Below are 14,673 nucleotides of genomic sequence, written 5' to 3'. Positions count from 1 at the left end.
AGAGGGCAGAGTGGAGTCACAAGAATAATATTGCACCGGGGCAGCGCCTGTGGCTCAGTGAGTAGGGCGCCGGCCCCATATGCCAAGGGTGGGTTCAAACCCAGCCCCAGCCAAACTGCAACAACAAAAAAATAGCCGGGCATTGTGGCGGGCGCCTGTAGTCCCAGCTGCTTGGGAGGCTGAGGCAAGAGAATCACATAAGCCCAAGAGCTGGAGGTTGCTGTGAGCCGTATGACACCACGGCACTCTACCGAGGGCAGTAAAGTGAGACTCTGTCTCTACAAAAAAAAAAGAATAATATTGCACCAATACCTAAAAGGAAGTGAGGGTCCAGATCATGCAAACTGCTGGAGGAAAGGGAATTGTGGGCAGCGGGCACAGAACATGCAAAGGCCCTGAGGTGGAGATGAGTTTAGTGTGTTCCAGACATAGCACAACGTGGGTGGGCTGGGAGGGTGGTGTGGGGCTGATTTAGGGAGGTCAAAGAGGCCACATGGAGCCTTGTGAAAAAGGTGGATTTCATTCACAGGCTGGTCTGCAGCAGGTAGAGTTGCCACTCTTGAGAGATATAGGAGACAGTGACATGCTCCAGGCAGGGTCCCCCATGTGGGGTCCTCACACCTGCTCCTAACTTTCCTTTCTCATCTTAGCTCCTCGCCCCAACCTCTGCCCACAGCTCCAAAGGGCATGGCCACCTGCAGTTGCCCAAGCCCCATAGCTGGGTGCTTGCCTCCCACTCCTCTCTGCTGTTTGTCAACGTGCTTCCGGTCAGGCCTTGTCCCACTTCCTCACTCTCACATCTGAGTGACCCACTGGGAGAAGACATTGAAGGAAACTACACTTTCTGTGGTTTCGGCTTCCCCTTCTACCTGCACAGCCGCCTCCACACTGGGGTTTCAATTCCCACCTCCTGCTCAGCTGATACCTCCAAGCTCACACGTGTTTGAACGGCCCCATGCACCCACCAACCTCCCCCACTATGGTCCCTGGAGCTGGGAAAAGCTTAAGGGTGGACTGTGAACAGACATACTCATGGAAAATGCAGAACATTGGAGACTAGGGTCCTCTTGGCCTTTTCAAGGCTTTGAGCAGGCCTGCAGCCTGGCAGAAGACACACATTCGTCCCTGTGTGCAGTCAGAGCTCAACTGAGGGAGTGTGTAGTGGGTTGATCTATAGTCTCCCCAAAAGATACACCCACACCCTAGCCCTGGAACCTCAGAGGGTAACCTTCTTTGGAACAAGGGTCTTTGCAGGTGTTAACTCATTAAGGATCGTGCGATGACATCATCCTGGGTTTAGGGTGATCCTGAATCCAATGACAGATGTCTTTGTAAGAAAACACAGAGACAGAGTGAGGTTGTATGAAGGTGGAGGCAGAGATAAGAATGATGTGTCTCTACAAGGAACACCAAGAACTGTTGGCAGTCACCCAAAGCCAGGAGTGGCATGGGACAGATTCTCCCTCGGAGATTGCAAAGGGAATGGACACAAATGCTGCGTTGAATCTGAACTTCTGACTCCATAACTACAATAAAATATATTTTTTTTCTTAAGCTACCCAGTTTGTGATACTTTTGTTAAAGCCACTCCAGGAAATTCCTCCATGGTACCCATACCCCAGGGGAGGAGGCCTCACTCTCTGCCCCATAAAGACCAGGGTTATGGATCAGGCCCCCAGCCAGGGTGCGACAGCCCTACCCCAAAACCTGCTGCTATCAAGGACCACAAGACAAAGGAGACTTCCAGTAATGCTGCTTTTAATATCCAGGTCACCAGGAGCTGTGGCCAACAGGTTGAACCCCCAGGGGCAGGACTGGTGGACAGACTCAACTTCCAACAGCAGCACCATGTGGCTTTTCCAAATGGGGGCCTGGAGTGCAGTGGCCGGCAGGGGCCCAGCCCCTCAGGCCATGTGTGGTCCCAGCTGTGGAGTCTCTCTGGCCTGATGGTTATAAAGTGGAATGCTTCTCAAAGGGCACTGTTAGGAGTCTGGCAGCTGCCTCATCCAGAAACCAGCAAAGTTTCCCGGTGTGGGGTTGGACCAATGCAGCAGGGAGCGGGTTTGCTTCCTTGTCTTCCAAAATGCGCTGCATGGAGAAGGGAGGAACATGAGGCCTTGGCACCCACCAGACAAGACTCTTATACCCTCAACATGTGATGACATTGTTTTTGGCTGTCCTAGTCTCAAACAGTAGGCAGGAACAGAGTCCCTTTCCTCCTACCACACATAACTGCTTATTTATTTATTTATTTATGTTTTAGTGAGACTCTGTCTCACTTTATCACCCTCAGTAGTGTGCCATGGCAGCGTCACAGCTCGCGGCAACCTCTAATTCCTGGGCTTAGGCGATTTTCTTGCCTCAGCCTCCCAAATAGCTCGGACTACAGGCACCTGCCACAACGCCTGGCTATTTTTTGTTGCAGTTTGCCTGGGGCAGGTTCTAACCTGCCACCCTTGGTATATGGGGTCAGCACCCTACCCACTGAGCCACAGGTACCATCCCTATTTATTTATTTAGTAGGCTCACTCTGTCACCCAAGCCAAAGTACAGTGGCATGATCATAGCTGTACTTGACCTCGTGATCTCAAGTGATTTTCCTGGTTCAACCTCCCCAGTAGCTGGGACTACCAGCTCCTGCCAAGCATACCTGGCCAATTTCTTTTTTCCTTCTTTTTTTTTTTTTCCTGTGGAGACAAGGTTTTGCTACATTGCTCAGGATGGTTTTGGCCTCAAGTGATTGTCTTGCCTCAGCCTCCTGAAGTGCTGAGATTACAGGCGTGAGCCACCAAGCCTGGCCTGTAACTGTTTAATACTATTGTCAGCACCCCTTTTCTGCAAAAAACTAGAATCAATATATTCAGCTCTGCAGACCATCTAGTACAGTGGTTCTCAACCTTCCTAATGCCACAACCCTTTAATACAGTTCCTCATGTTGTGGTGAGCCTCAACCATAAAATTATTTTCATTGCAACCTTCCTAATGCCGTGACCCTTTAATACAGTTCCTCATGTTGTGGTGACCCCCAACCATAAAATTATTTTCATAGCAACAAAAATAATTTTATGATTGGAGGTCACCACATGAGGAACTGTATTAAAGGGTCACAGCATTAGGAAGGTTGAGAACCACTGATCTAGTATCTGTTGCAACTATTTAGCTCTGCTGTTGTAGCCCAAAGCAGCTGTGGACAATACCTACATAAATAAGAGTGACTGTATTCCCAATCAGTATTTATTTCTCAACACTGAAATTAGAATTTCATAGAGTTTTCACAAGACAAGAAATACTATTCGGGCGGCGCCTGTGGCTCAAAGGGGTAGGGCGCCGGCCCCATATGCCGGAGGTGGCAAGTTCAAACCCAGCCCTGGCCAAAAACTGCAAAAAAGAAATACCATTCATTTGAATTTCTTTTTTTGAGATGGGATTTGTGATGTTGCCCAGGTTGGAATGCAATGGCCGTTCACATCACTGCACGCTACTGCCTCGAACTCCTGAGCTCAAGGGATCCTCCTGCCTCTTGAGTAGCTGGAATTAGAGAAGTGCACCACCATGCCCAGCTCTTTATTTAATTTTTTCCTAATCACTTAAAAGGAATGTGGCCTGCAGGCCATGAGGTACCAACCACTGATGTGACCTCATAATTATCAGGAATTATAAATACTGCTTTCACTGGGTTATGTTAGTGCACACCTGTAATCCCAGCTATGCAGGAGTCTGAGGCAGGAGGATCGCTTCTGCCCAAGAGTTCAAGGTTACAATAAGCTATGATCATGCCACTGCTATTAACTCATTTACTTCTGACGACAGATTTGCAGAGCCACCTTTGTTCTCAGCCTCATTTTATGGGGAAGCTAAGGGTATGAGGGGCTGGCTGAGTCACCTATCTGAATTCTCATGGCCTATATTGTTCTGTATATGGAGGGACACTACATCAGAAACCCATCAACCAACACTCAGGGAATCTGGGTGGAGGAGCTCTCCCAAACCACATTGCAAATGACAATGTTGAGGTCTGGAGGGTTTAAGTGGCTGCCCAACGCCACCTGGAATCATTAGCAAGGAAGTCCAGTCTATTGGACTCTGAAAATTCTGCACCTGGCAACCCAGCACTAAGCTACCCCCATAAAGACATCTGGACCCAGTGATTTGGGGGAAAGTATTATTATTTATTATTTTTAAAATATTTCCAATTTCTTTTATAGAAAGAATTAAAATTGGGAATTAAAATTTTTTAATGATTGGACAGGAGCAGAGGTTCATGTCTGTAATCCTAGCACTCTGAGAGGTCGAGATGGGTGGGTTGCCTGAGCTCACAGGTTCGAGACCAACCTGAGTCAGAGCGAGAACTCGAGAACTTGTCTCTAAATAAAAATAGCCAGATGTTGTGGCAGGTACCTATAGTCCCAGCGACTTGGGAGGCTGAGGCAAGAGAATTACTTGAGCCCAAGAGTTTGAGGTTGCTGTGAGCTATGATGCCATGGCACTATACCAAGGGTGACAAAGTGAGACTCTGTCTCCAAAAAAAATAAAACATAAAAGTAAATTAAAAAATAAAACTTTTTAATTATTTAGTTTATTTTTATACTTTAATGAATTTTATATTTTACTAAAATGTTATTTGTAATTGTACCTTTTATTTTATTCCTAATGCTACATGATTTTTTTCCCCTCTTGATTGGCTTTGTCAGGAGGCTGTCTATCTTTTAGATCTACCTACCAATAAACTTTTTAAAAAAGTACTAACCAATTCATTATTTTTTTTTTTTTTTTTTTTTTTTAAGACAGAGTCTCACTTTGTCACCCTTGGTAGAATGCCACGGTGTCATAGCTCACAGCACCTCAAACTCCTGGGCTCAAGTGACTCTCTTGCCTCAGCCTCCTGAGTAGCTGGGACTACAGGTGCCCACCACAGTGCCTAGCTGTTTTTAGAGATGTGGTCTTACTCTTGCTCAGGCTGGTCTTAAACTCCTGAGCTCAGGTAATGCAAATAATTAATTTCTGATTTTAATTTCACGTCCACTGAATTTCTTCAGATTTATATTTTGTTCTTTTTCTAAAATGTTTGATCTATTTATTTCAATGGTTTTCTATTTAATAAAAAAAAAAATGCATTTTTTTTTTTTTTTTTTTTTTTGTAGAGATAGAGTCTCACTTTATGGCCCTCGGTAGGGTGCCATGGCATCACACAGCTCACAGCAACCTCCAACTCCTGGGCTTAAGCGATTCTCCTGCCTCAGCCTCCCGAGTAGCTGGGACCACAGGCGCCCGCCACAACGCCCAGCCATTTTTTGGTGCAGTTCAGCCAGGGCCGGGTTTGAACCCGCCACCCTCGGTATATGGGGCCGGCGCCTTACCAACTGAGCCACAGGCGCCACCCAAAAAATGCATTTTTAATGCAATGAATTTACCCCTGAGTACAGCTTTAGCCTCACCTCATCAATTTCATTTCACATTCATTCATTCCTAGTAGCCAGAAATTTCAGTTTTAATCTCCCCTTTAATCCAAGAATTACTGAATTATCTAATAAAAATGCATTTTAATACAGTGAATTTACCTCTGGGTATGGCTTTGGCCTCACTTCATCAATTTCATTTCATAGTCATTTATTCCTAAATAGTTAGAAATCTCAGTTTTAATTTCACCTTTAACTCAAGAATTACTGAGTTATCTTCAGAGCTAATGTTTCTAGTAACATAGTGTCTGGGGCCATATTCTATCCCTGGAGCCCACATACCCATTACCTTACTGGGATTAGAATACTGTTACCTTCAGAACACCTGCTTTGCCTTCTCCAGTTGCCACAAAGATGACAGTTCGGGCTGCATTCAGGACAGGTAGTGTGAGTGTCACACGCTGTGGGGGTGGCTTTGGGGAGTCACTGATGGGGGCCACAATCTTCTCTCGCTCCTGGGGGAGGAAGGCCAGTAGTGGAGACAGAAGTATATCACATGCCAGGCCCAGTGCAGCCATTACTCCATCACATCATAACAATTCTATGGTGGATGATTTAAGGCCCCCATTTTAGGCTCAGAAGGGCTGGGCCCAACAAGCATGTACACTGGTGGAAGCTGACTTAAAATCTGGGTCTAGGAGCCCTGCCCTACAGGTGGCCCTCCCTCTGGAAGCTCCAGACACCAAGGACCAGGCTTAGGATAAGAGTGAATCCTGAACCTTGGTAGGCTCACCTGCAGAAGGGGATGGTCTGGGAAAAGTGAGCAAGTGTGACCATCTGGGCCCACTCCCAGGATCAGAAGGTCGAAAACCGGGATGGAGTCCCCTTGGAATGCCTTGACAAGGGAAGAAGATAGTCAGGAGAGGTTGTGAGGTGAGAGAGCTCAAAGGACATACAGAGGCAATTATCAGGAAAACATGAGCAGCCATAACACCGGAAACAATGTTCAGCCTTGCCTGTGATCAAAGCCCCCAGTCTAGGGACATAGCTGTTCCCAAGAACTGAGTTCCCAGACTGCTACCTGGGCAACCGTGTCCAGGAGGCCCTCTGGCTCCCCAGGGCAGAGCTATGGCCTTGTGGATGGCCTCTGTATGGGGAATCCTCAAAGGGGCCCTGTGGACCACCCTCAGCGCTGTTTCTGCTGGTAACAATCATATAAGGCTGTTCTACTGCCCAGGGAATGGCCACTTAGTGGACATGGTCTCTCTTGTGGCTGTTCCTTGTAACTTACCTGTCTCAGCTTCTTCGCATAGTCCTCAGCTGCCTCCTCCACAGGCAACTCGGGATTGATGGTGATCACTTGGTTGTCTGGGATGGGCAGCCTGGAGAGCAGGTGCGTCTATAACAGAGGGACGGTATCACCAATAGTAACAAAACCACCTTGATCCCCCAGGAGGGACACCTCAAAGATGGTACTGTCATTACACCCATTTACAGATGGGGAGACTGAGGCACAGGAGAACTGGTGGATTTGTTCAAGGTCCCTCAGTTAGTGAGTGGTTCAAAATTCCTTAGCCCTCAGTGATGCTGTCTCTTGTGGAAGAGATTCAAGGGAAATGGAAGCTCTGCTGCCCTGGGGGACTAGCATGAGGGTCCCTGGGGGAGGAGAGTGGCCCTCCTGGGAGTTGGATCACCATGATCCCTATGCCTGGAGCCATTAGAGGAGCAAAGACAATCAGAGCAACATGCCCAGTTTTCCACCATGGAACTTTGCCTGCACCTATCTGGCCACATCACAGCCCTATTTCAAAGCCTCCAAGTTCCCTCAACCCTCAAGAAGGCTTATAAATATCAAAATGCATTGCTTACAGTTCCAGAGACTGGGGAGTCAAAGATCAAGGTGCCAAAAGATTCCACAGTGTTGGTGAGGGCCTGCTTCCTGGTTTGCAAGTGGCCATATTCTATGTCCTCACATGGTGGAAAGGGTAAGGGAGCTTTCTGGGGTCTGTTTTGTTTTTTTTGTTGTTGTTGTTGTTGTTGTTTGTTCGTTTGTTTCTGAGACAATGTCTCTTTCAGTCACCCAGGCTAAAGTACAGTAGTGTTACCATAGCTCACTGTAACCTCCAACTCCTGGGCTCAAGCAATCCTTCTTCCTTGGACTCCCAAGTAGTTGGGAATGCAGGTGTGCACCACCTAGCTGATTTTCTATTTTTTGTAGAGGCAGGATCTTGCTCTTGCTCAGGCTGGTCTTGAACTCCTGGCCTCTAGTGATCCTCCTGCCTCAGCCTCCCAAAATGACAGGACTACAGGCATAAGCCACTGTGCCTAGCCAAGCATATCTCTCTTTTTAGCTTTTCCTGATTATTTTTAGAGAGTTTCTTACTCTGTCTTCCAGGTTGGAATGCTGTGACTTGATCATAGCTCACTCTAACCTCAAATTCTTGGGCTTAAGCAATCCTCCTGCCTCAGACTCTGGAGTAGCTGGTACTACAGTGATGTGACTAATTTTAAAATTCTTTTGTAGAGACTAGAGTCTCTCTATGTTGCATAGGCAGATCTGGAACTCCTGGACTCAAGCAATTGGCCTCTAGGGTGCTGGAATTACAGGTGTGAGCCGCCTTGTCCTGCCCCTTGGGCTCTTTCATAATCCCATTCATGAGGGCTCCCCTCATGACCTAATCATCTCTCAAGAGCCCCATCTCCTAATACCACCACCTTTGGGGTTAATATTCTAACATATGAATTAGGGTGAAGGTATACAAATAGCCTCCATAGATATACACGTCCTTAGGTACTTCACTGAGCAAAACTAGGACGACTGATACCCCATTTCTGTCACAAGTCCCTCTCTTGGCTGTCCTCCCCCTTCCCTGGCTCAGAGCTGCTCCTTCCTCCTCTGGCACTGAGGGTGGGTGCTGGTGCTAATAACCCATAGATGGAGTGGGCACAAAGGTTCAAGAGGAGGGATACGCTCTCAATGGTTCATTTATGGGCTCAGGTAGATGTGGGTGGCTCCCAGGTTCATGCTTTTACTCCCTCCCGTTTCCCCTGTCTCCCGTTGGGCTCCTCTTGGGAGCTCCCCCTTCACTTGTCACAGTCACACAGGACTCTGCAGGTCAGGCTGTGCTCCCAGGGAGCCCGGGACTAGGGTGGTGTCACATGGGCAAGTTCCTAGAAGTGGAACTTCTGGTTGATCCAGGCAGGCTCTCTTGAAACATTTTTAAGGTGTTACAGGAGCAAGATGCTGCAGGAAGGCAGCCCAAACCAACCCTAATACCCTTATGACGCTCAGGCCCAAGGTACAGGTGAACAGGGGAAAATTCGGGCTGAGGGCTACAAGGCGCCCTCATCAAAGATGCAGACACCTCTGTATCCCTGTAGTGAGTTGAATAGTATCCTCCCAAAACTCATGTCTACCCACAACCTCAGAACATGACTTTATTTAGAAATAATCTCTGTTGGAAGGGTACCGGTCCCCCAACCAAAGCAAGTGATATGGCCTCATGTGCTCCCTGAGGAACGTTGCCCTAAGATGGAAAAACTTATTTCTCTGTGGACATGACTGGGCTAGTAAGAACAATCAGTTAAATGTTCACAGAAAGGAAAGTTACTGGAGGGCTTCGCACAGTTGCAGCTGGGGGCTGGGCGCCTACGGACGTTATGGGAAGAAGTACTCTGTTCTATATCCTTTCTTAAGTTTTAGGGAACTAATCAATGGCGCCACAGCAAGGGGCCATTGTGGTTAAGCATTGAGCGAAGTGTTGAGCAAAGTGTTCTTGATTTAGATTAACTATGTATGTGTCCAGCAGCATATGTGCTGAACAAAGAATTTTTTGGCATTCTCTATGATTTCATCATTATTTGTTCCCTTTTCTATTTCTATACCTTTTTTTGGACTAGTGTTGTGTATAAAAACACCCAATAAATGTGGGTAGTCACTGAGTGCCCGAGTGAGCCTCAGTCTCCCTTTCATAATATTCATTCTGTCCACAGTGCTTTCCTTTGCGTCTCGGAGCATCTAGTTCTGAGGGCAACAACACTCAGTTGCTGGGCATGGTGGCTCACACCTTTAATCCTAGCATTTGGAAAGGTGGGAGGATTGTTTGAAGCCAGAAGTTCAATACCAACCTGGGCAACATAGTAAGAACCTGACTGTACAAGAAATGGAAAAATTAGCCAGGTGTGGTAGGTAGGGTTTGCCTATAGTCTCAACTACTCAGTAGGCTGAAGTGAGAGGATCAACTTGAGCCCAGGATTTGGAGTTGGCAGTGAGATACAACGACTCCACTACACTCTAGCCCATGTGAGGGTACAAGACCCTGTCACCCAGTCTCAAAAAAAAAAAAAAAAAAGAAGAAGAAAAAGAAAGGAAAGAAAATAAATAGGGTCTTTGCAGATGTAATTAGTTAAGAACAACTCATACTGGATTAGGACAGGCCCTAAATCCAATGACTGATGTACTTATAAGAGGAGAGGACACATAGAATCAAGAGAACACAGAGGCAGAGATTAGGGTGATATGGCCACAAGCCAAGAACTCATGGAGCCACCAGATGCAGAAGAGGCAAGAAGTATCCTCCACTAGAGCCTTCAGATAGAGCTCAGCTGCCAACACCTTGATTTTGGATTTCCTCCATAAGTGTAAGAAAATAAATTCCTGTGGTTTTCAGCCACCCAACAGCCCAAGGAAACTAATATGGTCTCCATATTTGTCCCTACCACACAGCCTCTGCCTTGACTGAGCCCTGTTGCTCCAGCTTGCCCAAGGCCAGCTCCTTCCTAGTATTCCACACCTCAGCTCAAACGTCACCTTCTCAGAGCCCTGGGCCCCAACCTTCCTTGACAAAGGATGTTCATATATCCTCTGGCACTTTTGTATCATTTCACAGCATTTTTTTTCACATGCGTTATGTTAATACACTGAGTGGATTTTCCCTATTTGTCTCCCACCTTGATTCTAGCTGCCTGAAATCAATTTCTGACTTATGAACTTCATCACTATAATAGATTAGTGTTTATTTTAAGCCACTGAGTTTGTAGCAATTTGTTACAGCAGCACTAGAAAACTAACACAGGTCCTTTCCTCACACTGTATACAAAAAGTAACTCAAATGGAGTGAAGACCTAAATGTAAGAGCTTAACTCAAAAAACTCTTGGAGAAAAACAAAGACATAAATCTTTATGAACTTTGAGGGCACAAACAATAAAAGATATATTGATAAACTGGACTTGATCAAATTTGAAAACTTATATGTCAAGGGTATTACCAAGAAAGTAAAAGGAAAACCCATCTCTCTAGTGTGAGCCCTGTGAGGGAACTGCCTAGTTCTCCACTGTGTCCCCAGTGCTAGGGCACAGGGCCTTGCAAACAGGGGATGCTCCTTCAATATCCATCCAACTTTCTCATTTAGTGTTTTGGTAAGAGTTCTGTTACTTGAGTAAGTAGTTTTCCTAATTTAAAAAGTTTTTAAAAAGCTATGCAAAGAGGGCGGCGCCTGTGGCTCAAGGACTAGGGCACCAGCCCCATAAACCTAAGGTAGTGGGTTCAAACCTGGCCCCAGCCAAAAACTGCGGGGAAAAAATAAAAACTAAAAAGCCACGCAAAGAAGGAAACAAAAGCCCATTTTATAATGAAACTCTTAGAAAAACACACAGGAATGCAGAAATTAAGTGAAGCCCCCCTCCTCTGGTCTCTGTGACCTGGACAGGCAAGCATGCCTCTTCTGCCTTGTTTCTCCATCTGTGAAAGGGGTGGTGTAGTAATAGCCTCTGTCTCAGAGGTTGTGGTGGGGATTCATGAGATCGTGCATATAAAACGCTCAGTAACCCTTACCTCCTACTATAAAAATATATCACAAGACCATCAGCTCAAGCTTCTAAGCAAAGAGAAGGCAACACACCCAGGATTGGGCAGTCCATGACATTACCTGGCTCAGGTGACCTGAGGTTCCTGGCCAAGTCAATCCCTCCCACTCCTCCCTGGGACGGATTGAGACCAGACTCAGATGCAGTCAGAGCACCCCAGGGCAGGCCACGACTCCCCCAAGCCTTAATTTCCTTGGCTGTAAAACCAGGACTGTCGCCTGATTCTATCAAAGCCTGGATAGCCATCAGACCTGCAAGGTGCTGAGAGACCACTGAGAACTCCAGATTCGAGATGAAGCTTCAGGGCAAATGCCTCCTGGCTGTCTCCTGCACCGCCTTAACTGCCTTTCCACGCCCTTGCCCATGCCGTTCCCTTTGCCTGGTCACCGGATAAAGCACGACGAGGGTCTGCAGAGCCCGCATGGGCCCGCCCACGTAGAATTGGAGAGTGGTGTAGCCCAGATGAGACCTCGGCGACCCAAGGAGACCATTCCCAGCCCAGCCCAGGGAAAAGCGGAGGGCCGGGTGAGCCCCTGCAAGGCCGGGGCTCAGGGGTGGGCGGGGCTCGCCAAGCATGACCCGCAGCGGGCCCCGTAGCCGAAGTACCGGCAGTGGTGCAGCCTTTCGGCATGACCCCCGGCAGCCCCCGTAGCTCTCACCCGGTAAAGGCCATACGTGCTCTCGGCGTGCTCGAAAGGCACGAGGCGCTCGTCGCAGAAGCCCAGCGTCCAGCGGGCGAGGCCAGCGGGCCCGGCGGGGGCGGCGGCGGCAGGCAGTTCACGGGCCAGCATGGTGACCAGGCTGCCGCCCGACAGGCCGAGCGCGAAGCGGGCGCGGGCCCCAGCCAGGCAGCATGCTGCCCTCTGAGCCACCAGCTGCGCTAGCGAGGCACCCAACTCCTGCGGGCTCGAGAAGACCGAGATTAAGCCCGGGGCCGGCGCGGCCATGGCGACGGCAGCGGCGGGGAGGCGGAAGCGCTCCGGCGGCCGCTAGTGCGCTTGCCCGAAAGAGGGCCCTGCTTCAATGCTTCGAGCGGCTACCTTTGGCACATGCGTAGTTGTACAAATGAAGCCCCGACGGGGTTGGGCAGTCGGTCCGGTCTCACCCATTGATTTTTGACCACTGTACCTTTTCTGGGCTGGAGCTGGAAAGCTCATCCTTGTGGTGTCAGCGAGGCCCGAAAGGGGAGTCCAAGAAGGGGACGTGGTATTGGGGTGGCAGGAGAGTTTCGGGAAGATCTCCTGGGATGAGGGCGCATTTTGGTGGGTTTTGAAGTTTCCTCATCCTTTATCCTAATTATATTTTATCATTATAATTATCATATATTATCATAATTGTTGCTATTTTTGTGTTTTCTCCCCCTTGTAGTAAGCGCTATGAGACTCATACAGGTAGTGCACTTTAACTCTGAGGCAAATTGAGAAACCTAATCCATTTACCATAGCATTGTAAAGAATAAAATAAGGATTACTTTAATGAGAGATGTGAGAGTTGTACACGGGGGACCGCGTTCGGTGGCTCCCGCCTGTAATCCCAGCACTCTAGGAGGTCGAGGAGGGCGGATCGCCTGAGGTCACGGGTTGGAGACCAGCCTGAACTAGAGCGAGACACCATCTCTAAAAATAGCCGGGTATTGTGGCGGGCGCCTGTAGTTCCAGCTACTCGGGAGGCTGAGGCAAGAGGATCACTTGAGCTCAAGAGTTGGAGGTTGCTGTGAGCTATGACGTCACAGCACTCGGGGGCGACAAAGTGAGACTCTGTTTCAAAAAAAAAAGTTGTACACTGAAAACTATTAAATGGTAAGACATCCACGTCTATAGATGGGAAAATATATTGTCAAGATGGTGATACCACCCAAATTGGTCTACATAATCCCTATCGAAATTCCAGCTGTCGGGGTGGCGCCTGTGGCTCAAGGAGTAGGGCGCCGGTCCCATATGCCAGAGGTGGTGAGTTCAAACCCAGCCCTGGCCAAAAAACCAAAAAAAAAAGAAATTCCGGCTGTCTTTTTAGTAGAAATTGACAAGTTTGTCCTAAAATTCATAAGAAATTTCAAATGACCCCCAAGTAAAACAATCTTGAAAAGAACACAATTGGATGATTCACACTTTATGATTTCAAGCTAACACGCTACTGAAATCTAGATAGTGTAGTATTGGCATAAGGATAGACATCTAGGTCAAAGATTAGAACTGAGAGTGCACGCCGGAAAGGCTATGTTAACCACTGGGATAAAAATGTGTCAAATGGTTTATGAAGTGAGTGTATGATGCCCCATAATCATATCATTGTATACACTTATGATTTAATAAAAAAATTAAAAAAAAATAAAATAAAACTAAAAAAAAAATAAAAAAAAATAGAACTGAGAGTGCAAAAATAAATCCCTACATATATGTGTGATTAAATGATTTTCGACAAGGGTGCCAGGACTATTCAAAAGGAAAAGAAGAGTCTTCAATAAATAGTGCTGGGACAATGGAATATGGGATAGCCTCATGCAAAAGAATGAAGTTGGTCCGTGTGCTAGGCAGAATAACAGTCCCTTATCCCAAACATGCTCATACCCTAATCTCTTGAGCCTGTGAATATATTAGGATACTTGGCAAGGGGTAATTATGGTTGCCAAGAAATTAGGTTGTTGAGAACTGTCATTAGAATAGATTATCTAGGGCAGCGCCTGTGGCTCAGTGAGTAGGGCGCTGGCCCCATATGCCAAGGGTGGTGGGTTCAAACCCAGCCCCGGCCAAACTGCAACAGAAAAATAGCCGGGCGTTGTGGCGGGCGCCTGTAGTCCCAGCTGCTCGGGAGGCTGAGGCAAGAGAATCGCGTAAGCCCAAGAGTTAGAGGTTGCTGTGAGCCGTGTGATGCCACGGCACTCTACCCGAGGGCAGTACAGTGAGACTCTGTCTCTACAAAAAAAAAAAAAAAAAAAAAAGAATAGATTATCTAGATGGGCTTGATGTAATCAAAAGGGTCCTAACACATGTAAATAGAAGAGGGAAGCAGAAAAGGTAGAACCAGGGCATTAATGTTGCAAGAAAGATTTGACTTGCTGTTGCTGGCTTTGAAGATGGAGGAAGGGGGCCTGCATCAAGGAATGTGGGTGGCTCCCAGGAGCTGGAAAACGCAAGCAAATGTCTTCTACCCTAGGTCCTCTAGGAACCAGCCCTGCAGACACCTTGATTCTAGCTGCCTGAAATCAATTTCTGACTTATGAACTTCATCACTATAATAGATTAGTGTTTATTTTAAACCACTGAGTTTGTAGCAATTTGTTACAGCAGCACTAGAAAACTAACACAGGTCCTTTCCTCACACTGTATACAAAAAGTAACTCAAATGGAGTGAAGACCTAAATGTAAGAGCTTAACTCAAAAAACTCTTGGAGAAAAACAAAGACATAAATCT

At 47.3% G+C, this 14,673-nt stretch overlaps 2 protein-coding genes across 4 annotated transcripts in view; both read right to left on the bottom strand.

Annotated features, from left to right (window-relative positions):
* Positions 1–1,747: 1,747 nt before the first annotated feature.
* Positions 1,748–12,507, bottom strand: PGLS (6-phosphogluconolactonase). Its single transcript, XM_053585681.1, has 5 exons — positions 11,922–12,507; positions 6,688–6,795; positions 6,190–6,291; positions 5,771–5,911; positions 1,748–2,088 (listed from the first exon to the last, which is right to left on the bottom strand). The coding sequence occupies exons 1-5, from the start codon at positions 12,207–12,209 to the stop codon at positions 1,951–1,953; spliced, it is 777 nt and encodes a 258-aa protein (XP_053441656.1). The 5' UTR covers positions 12,210–12,507; the 3' UTR covers positions 1,748–1,950.
* A 187-nt stretch (positions 12,508–12,694) lies between these two features.
* The window catches only part of SLC27A1 (solute carrier family 27 member 1), a 40,380-nt gene continuing 38,401 nt past the window's right edge, over positions 12,695–14,673 (bottom strand). For 2 of the 3 annotated variants that reach the window (XM_053585670.1, XM_053585669.1), the window contains one exon: positions 12,695–13,019. In XM_053585670.1, the coding sequence (XP_053441645.1) occupies positions 12,730–13,019 (290 nt within the window). In that variant the 3' untranslated portion in view covers positions 12,695–12,729. The remainder of the gene's footprint in view (positions 13,020–14,673) is intronic. The other variant, XM_053585671.1, reaches the window with a different exon arrangement.

This window comes from Nycticebus coucang, chromosome 3 (assembly GCF_027406575.1).
Source record: "Nycticebus coucang isolate mNycCou1 chromosome 3, mNycCou1.pri, whole genome shotgun sequence".
In the NCBI taxonomy this organism is placed as follows: domain Eukaryota; kingdom Metazoa; phylum Chordata; class Mammalia; order Primates; family Lorisidae; genus Nycticebus; species Nycticebus coucang.
The sequence above is the reverse complement of the archived record's forward strand: the minus strand, read 5'-3'. Positions and strand labels throughout refer to the sequence as shown.